Source organism: Oratosquilla oratoria, chromosome 15 (genome assembly GCF_046742065.1).
Source record: "Oratosquilla oratoria isolate Oo_2021 chromosome 15, ASM4674206v1, whole genome shotgun sequence".
NCBI lineage: Eukaryota > Metazoa > Arthropoda > Malacostraca > Stomatopoda > Squillidae > Oratosquilla > Oratosquilla oratoria.
This window is the reverse complement of record NC_134791.1, coordinates 11,403,178-11,411,644: the sequence shown is the minus strand read 5'-3', so window position 1 is coordinate 11,411,644 and position 8,467 is coordinate 11,403,178. Positions and strand designations below refer to the sequence as shown.

Genomic DNA, 8,467 nt, shown 5'->3' with positions numbered 1-8,467 from the left:
TAGTAACGAGTTCAAATCATCTAGGCAGTGTATTTTCCGCCTCAGTGAAAGCAGATAAGATTCTAGGACTGATTTCGCGATCTTTTGATTCTAAAATTTCATGTGTCATTAACAAGCTATATAAATCCACATTTGGAATATGCTATTTTCCGTATGGTCACCAAATCTCATCAAAGACATTGGCAGACTGGAAAAAAGCACAACAGCGAGCCACAAAACTGATTCCAAATATCAGAAATAAATCATACGAACATCGACTAAAACGTATGAATCTATTTTCCCTAAAAAAGCGTAGACTCGGGGGTGATTTGAAACAGGTCTTTAAGATTCTAAAGGGAATTTACAATATCAGTTGCGACGAAATTTTCACAATGCGAATCAGACAAGAAATAATGGTCTCAGATTGTCTGGAAGTAGATTTAATTTGGAAATGGGCAGAAGCAACTTTGGCAACCGTGTAGCAAATGCATGCAATCAACTTTCTGTAGAGGCAGTGCAAAGTGGCATAGTTCGAAGTTTTAAGATGCATTTAGATAACTGTACTGCCTGCCATTCTATTTTATCTGTTTATTCATAATGATTTATTATCATAAATTATTATTATTTATCTGGTTGTTTATTATGTATTAATATCTATTTATTCTATTTATCTATTTTTTCCGCATCCGACTTAGTTATGGAGCAAAAGGTCCCCTGTCGACATGCTCCTCCTTTGTAATCTTTTGTAATCTTGATTATATATCAATGATTACGATGATGACATCAGTTAATATTAAATTAGAGAACGGGGATCGTCTATTTAATGAAGTGGCCTTGCTGTGGATATGCTGTGTCTTGCGTCACTGCCTCTGACCCAGGGCAGTAGGCGAGATGCAGGAATGACCCGTCATCCAGGAGGTGCCAAGATAAGAGGAAAGGAAGGGAGTGGATAGGAGTGGAGTATGTTGGGTATGGAATGGGTGGGAGTGGTTTTTATGCCTTTGTTTTTTTGGCTACCTCCCTTGTAAGGGGGGAAAGCCTTTGGTATATGTATGTATGTGTGTGTGTTTTTATCGATCAAGCCTTCATTTTTACAGGTACATATCAACACGCTTCAACCTTGTATCACGCAAACCAGAGATGAAAAATAGATCCCCTACGTCATCAGATGAAGAGGCCATTAGCTATTTCAAGGTCGGACATGTTTATTTACCAGCGACTAACAGTCTGCCAGTCCTTAATATGGCGAAATTTCTGAGTTCAGATATGGCTGAAGTACAATGATATTTATAATCAGTGGCATCACAAATATAAACATATATTATTAGAAGTGATAAAATCTAGAATTGGAATGGGATATCATGTACTAAGTAAATGTAGATCATATATATATATATATATATATATATATATATATATATATATATATATATATATTTATATATATATATATATATATATAAACATACACTCACATATGTATATGTGTGTGTGTGCTTGCGTGCGTGCGTGTGTGTGTGTGTGTGTGTGTGTGTGTGTGTGTGTGTGTGTGTGTGTGGTGTGTGTGTGCATATATATATATATATACATATACATACATATATATATATATATACATATATATATACACACACATTTATATATATACATATATATATACATATATATATATATATATATATGTGTGTGTGTGTGTGTGTGTGTGTGTGTGTGTGTGTGTGTGTGTGTGTGTGTGTGTGTGTGTGTGTGTGTGTGTGTGTGTGTTATATTTTCTATCTCGCAATACATTCACTTTGTACTTTGAAGACGAAGCGACCCCACCCCACCAAATAAATAAATAAATAAATAAATAGATAGATAAATAAATAAATCTTTCTCCACCGTACATTTTATGCAAAAGATATAATGACCACAAATTAAGATGAGGTGCCACAATATTTCAGTTATGTCAAATTGATTCCATTGATGTTTGGGCTACCCATGCATTAATGTTAGGAATCCTTCTTTATTACTTTTACTGATTGCCTGAATAAGTACAAATATATTTCCTTTACAAATTCACTTTGTAAATGTTCTTTATCTTTACATTTTTCTCAACAAGGATTTATCCTTTTTGACACAACACTCGGCATTTAAGCCACTAAGAATAGTTGAAACTAGTATGCATAGATTGTGGTCAATGTTTGTACACAAGCTAATATTTAGTAATGTACACACTTTTGCAGGATCTACCTCTGAACCTGAAGAATGACCTTTACGAGAGATACCGCGTAGACTTCCGCTTGTTTGGCTACAACGTGAGCAAGTACTTGGATGGAAGGTGATGAAGGGGATTTTGATTCCATTTGGGCGATTCCCAAATAGACACTTACCAAATCTAACCTAACCTAACCCTTAGCAATCATGATGTTAATTTTTAGTACTTTTTTTTCTAAATCATCCAAACGGGAATCGTCATTTGAGACAACACCGATGGAGGTACGACAAAGCATAATCAAGAATAGAGTGCGTTTGACCAAAAGAATCTGTGTTATTGGGGAGGAGCTGGATATGCTGTGTTATTATAAACTTATTTATATAATATACTACAATATAGGATGGTTCTTGCTCTGAGTGATTAGGGATTTGTCATGAAGCCAAGTAAAATGGAAATTTTGGGGACTAATCGTCAACTAGCATTCCTCTTGTAGGGAATCTGGTAGAAGACCTGGTAGAGTGTGTAACTGTTCTTATTCTGTACCGAGTTATACAATATGTACTAAATTAGAGGCCACCTCCCTTGTAAGGGGGAAAAAAGCCTTTGGTATATGTATGTATGTATGAGTTATTCTTGTACCATGTGAGTTCACCTCACGAATTGGTTTGAATAGATTTAGTACTACACACACTTTTTTGTGTGCTGTTTTGAATTTCCTACACTCGGCATCAAAATATGTCAACCTTTTTGTGTAAGGTAAGAGAAACTGTGTTCCCTGAGGATTCTTTGCATGAATTGGTATGATAATAATGATAGTAATATCAATGACAATAATAATAGTAATGATAATGATAACAATAACATATACTCGTGTATAGTGCGAGTTTTTATTAATATTTTTTATTCATATAAAGAGTCGCACTTTACATGGGTAATGTTTTTAACACGTTAAATTTCGTGTATTTTTGATGGCCGTAATTAATCTGGGCCTACAGTACACACTCACCTAACCTTATCAGTACAAGTAGCTCCTCCTACCCGACATTCTTCCTTTCTGTTACTACATGAATATCATGACTTCATTCACTATACATACCACTTATAATCTACAAAAAAAAATACATAAATGAAGAATCTGTTTGTTTTTCTACGATCCGCGTGCACCTTTCTTACTATATGCCTACATCGCTTTCTCAACAGCGCCAATTTTTGTCTTATACGTACGTACCTATACTGTATAATAGTTTCAAGTGTGTTCCCTATTCTTCCTCTGTTTATTTATATTTATTTCTATTTGTAATATTTTCACATTTACTGGAATTATTTTAGCTTATAATTCTCCGTTACATATTCAATGTTTTGATAAGACGCACTGCAGAACCGAATGTTTCCTCGAAAATGGCTGTGGTTCTCCTGCCGAGTTTCACACATTTATGCACTTCATATTCCAACTGTGGCATCCTGTTAGTCTCTCCTCTGTTTTCGTATTTGTTCTAATGCATCTTCCTGAGCTGTGTCAACAGCTTTCTCAAATTTCTAACATTACTCTGTTATATTAAATTTTCTTGCAGCTGCACACTTGTTCGTTTTATCTGCATACTCAAGCACTCTAAGCTTGAATTAGCTGTGTATTTAATCCTCCTTGAATCCATATTGACAGAAAATATGGGTTTGCTAGAGGCTTACTACAGAAACAGGTCGGAAAATTCTGGTGACCAAGCGTGGTTACCGTAAATTACATATGCGCACTTGCTGCAAGTCACCTGCGCATCAAAAGCTAAATCGGTGATTCCCAACTTGAGGCGTACGCACCTCAAGGAGCAATTTGATTTTTAAGGTGGGCAATTTGAGAATGAGTTAATGCGTATATATATATATATATATATATATATATATATTATATATATATATATACATACACACACACACACACACACACACACACACACACACACACACATATATATATATATATATATATATATAAATATATATATATATATATATACATATACATATATATATATATACATATATATATATATATACATATATATACATATATATATATATATATATATATATATATATATATCGTCGTCGGCATCCCCTCGTTGTCCGAGGATGGGAGGACCCTCGTTTCCTTCTCTTCAGGATGTTCCTCCGTGTCGATGTCTAATATGGCTGAGCAACCCCAGTCGGTGCCGGAAAAGCCGCGGGCATGAATCGCAGGGGAGGGTCGGTGAAGGCTGGGGCTGCGTCGCCTTCGCTTTCCTCTCCTCGCGTCGTTGTTTATCCCATTCTCTCCGTTGAGTTTCGAAGCCCTCCACGCCACTCTTGACCGCTTGTCTCCACACCAACCGGTCCTGAGCCATGTCTTCCCAGTCAGTTGGGGGGATGCCAGCTTGTGTCAAAGAGAGCTTGAGTTGGTCCTTGTAACGGCGCTTAGGGGCTCCACGTGGTCTTTTGCCGTGGGCCAGTTCTCCGTAGAGAATGATTTTAGGAAGGCGAGGTTTCATCCGAGCGACATGTCCCACGCAGCGAAAGCGGTGCTGGAGGATAGTGGCCGCACGAGAGAGGACCTCGTTGTTGGTGATACAATCCTTCCAGTAGATGTGGAGGATCTGCCGGATATACATATATACATATATATACATATCAACATATACATATATATATATATATATATATGTATATATATATATATATACATACATATATATATATACAGTAGAAACCCGATTTAACGAATCTCAATTTAGCGGAAGCTCAAATTAGCGAACTTCAAATAGCAATAACGAAAATGCTCAACTTAGCGGAAATGGTCCGCTAAGTTGACCATTTTCCGCTAGCTGGCCAGACGCGCGTCTACAGAAATAGCTCAATTTAGCGAGAACGGTCCGCTTAGTTGAGCATTTTCCGTCAACTGGCCACATGCGTGTCTCAGAGTCCAATGTTACCAGATGTTACCAGATTGTGGTGGTGGAGTCAAGGAAAAATTTATAATTTAGTATTTTGGAGGTATATGAATATATGTATATATATATATATATATATATATATATATATATATATATATATATATATATATATATAATATATATATACGTACTATAATATACAACAATATATAATTCAGTATATGTATAAAGTATAATTGTAGCAGAAATATATTCAAGTAGAAATAGACAGTATAATAGGAAAACAAAATAATGAAACAGTAAGTTGATGGGAAAATTCAAAATCAGTACGCGAGAGTAATCACCACGAAAAACACTTCTATAACAACGAACTACATGTTCTGCAACAACACAACAATAACGCTCACTATCCAAAAACCAACTGCCCAGTCCTATTAATCGCTAGAAATATGTACATCAAACCAAACACGAACCTATGACTAATATTCCCCGAAATTCACATACAGCTCATATCATTGTTACACGACACACACACACACACACACACACACACACACACACACACACACACACACACACACACACACACACACACACACACACACGTTGCAACAAATTACTGCACGTTGCTGTTCGTTTGCAATTCACGATTGTGCTGCCTATAATTCACTTACAATAATATATATACTGTATGTGTGTGTGTACACTAGGGAATTTTTAGGTACGTGTCATTTTTACAATCCGCTCTGGCAACACTGTTACACCCAAGATCTATATATAGATCTTGGTTACACCAACGCTCACTCGCTCAATTTAACGGAAATTTCACTTTAGCGGACTGGACCTTGGCTGAATTAGTTCGTTAAATCGGGCTTCTACTGTATATATATGTGGGTGGGGGGTGTATTTACCTAGTTGTATTTAACGGGAAGGGGAGCTATGCTCGTGGTGTCCCGTCTTCATATCTCGTTTTATCTAGATTGTTTTTAATTTCGTGTATCGTTTTAACACACACCACATTCTCATCTAACTTGTTCCAAACGTCTATTACCCTATGGGGAAAGCTGTTCTTTTTTAGGTCTCTTCTATAACTGTCTTTCTTGGTTTTCTTTTCGTTTCCTCTTGTTTCTCCACTATCCCATTTTATTAGATCCTCTCTATCAGTAGTTTCTATGCCTTTCATGATTCTATAATTAGTTATCAAGTCTCCTCTCTCTCTTCTTTGCTCTAATGTCTGTAGCTCAAGTTTTGCTAGTCTGTCTTCATATGATAGTTCTGAGAGTGTTGGTGCCAATTTTGTAATTGCTCTTTGTATTCTTTCAAGTTTTGTTATACATTTTTTTGTACTTGGTGACCACGTCGTCGCTGCATATTCCAATCTTGGTCTTATCAAAGTGACTAGTATTTTCTTCACCATTTCTTCATCCATGTACAGTATGTAAATGCCACTTTGATTGTTCTTATTAGATTATAAGTTTCTCCAATAATTTTGTTTATATGTTTCTCAAAGGACATATTATTCATAATAATGACTCCCATATATCTATATCTATATGTTATTATAAATTATTTTTGAAAACGCTGAAAAATATAATACTGTTTAAGAATTATAGATAAGGTTATATACCGCTAATCCTAAGAAAAAAATTTACGTTGGAAAAACTATGTAAACTAAGCATGTAAACACTTCCGAAGAGAACTGCACGCAAATTTGAGACTGGAAAAATATTGTTAATTCTTCGTTTACATAAGGTATTTGTTGATTTCAGTAGAATACTTAATGGATGAGGTTTTAATCTTCATGTAGCATCAAAAGGAAAGAAACTTAGGTTACGTAGGAGACAGGCCCAGGGTAAAGGAGTAACCGTAGTCAGACATAGATAGACGAAAGCAAGGCGTATGATAATAATGGATCACTAATAGGCAAGACGTTTTGATTGATTAATTTGGATTAACGTCACAAACTCCCAACTACCAGGAGGTTAGGACGGTGTCCCTTACTGAAAACTTTGTAGTGTGGAATTTATGAATCATGCCCATGATTCAAATCGCCATCCCTTCGACCTTCGTCGCAAGAAACTACGCCATGACCCACTTAACCAGTTAGCTTCACGAATTGAATGATAATCAGCATGACTTTCAGCCTAAATGCTCGTGTGAGATGCAGTTACTAGAGACAACTCATGACATATCTCAGTTACTCCACAACCTCAAAATTAGACAAAGGGATTTCATAATTTAGACTTTGCCAAAGCCTTTGACGAAGTCCCTCATCAACAATTATTAGCAAAAAAAAAAGATTATTATCATAATTATGGCATACGAGGAGCACTTTACTGGAGACATTCTTGACTTCTCGAGAACAGCACGTTCTCAAGGGTAGCCAATCTTTAGCTATTTCTTTAACTTCTGGAATTCCCCAAGGCACTGTGTTAGGGCAGGGTCATACCCGCGGGGGGCTATGGGGGACTTAGCCCCCCCCCCATCCAATTAGCCTCAAAAGTATTATAAATACACTACACCGGAAAACTTGCAAAAAATAAGGTAATTTTATAGTGAATTTGTGATACATGGTGTATATACATAAAATATAAAATTGTAACTATCATTACAGGCATATCAAATATTATATATCATATATTTACAGTATATGTGTGTGTGGGCACAGTACAGTGGCAACCCTCCTAAGGCATGATTAGACCCCCCCCCCAAAAAAAAAAAAAAAAATAATAATTCCTGGCTATGGTCGCTCTACATCTATTATTTTCCTCTACTACTAGACGCTTTGCTGGCAGTAGTTTAGTGTACTGTCAGATAGGTAACAGAAACAATTGTCTCCAACAACAAGATGACTTATATGCCCTGGAAGACTGGGAAGCCAAGTGACAATTGACATTTAGACCTGACAAATGTCACCACATCAGATTCATCAGTTTCCAACCACAGATACTTGGAAGTCCACATTTCAGCAGACATGAGGTGGTCTACACATGTGAGGAGCACCAGAGCCACAGCCAACAGAGCTCTGGGATTCCTGTGCAGGAACCTGAAGAGCTGCAACACAGACACAAAAATTCCTGCTTTTCAGACATTCATTTGGCCATATTTATTGAGACATCATCTGTGATCCACACACTAGCAATTATATATACAAATTAGAGTCCACATAAAATAAAACAGCAAGATGGATCAGACATGATTACAGACACACTACATCAGTTGCTAGGTTAAAACAAGACATTAAACTTGAACCACTTGAAACAAGAAGACAAATATGCAGACAACAAACACTGTATAAAATCACAAACAATTTAGTTGACATAAGCAAAGAAACTTACATCCAACAAATACACGAACAACTAGTTAGTCA

The 8,467-nt window shown here is 36.3% G+C and overlaps 1 protein-coding gene across 2 annotated transcripts in view; it reads left to right on the top strand.

Moving 5' to 3' along the window:
• The window catches only part of LOC143033290 (carbohydrate sulfotransferase 11-like), a 159,616-nt gene extending 155,881 nt beyond the window's left edge, over positions 1-3,735 (top strand). For both annotated transcript variants that reach the window (XM_076198554.1, XM_076198555.1), the window contains 2 exons: positions 1,077-1,173; positions 2,205-3,735. In XM_076198554.1, coding sequence (XP_076054669.1) covers positions 1,077-1,173; positions 2,205-2,303 — 196 coding nt within the window. In that variant the 3' untranslated portion in view covers positions 2,304-3,735. The remainder of the gene's footprint in view (positions 1-1,076; positions 1,174-2,204) is intronic.
• Positions 3,736-8,467: the final 4,732 nt, after the last annotated feature.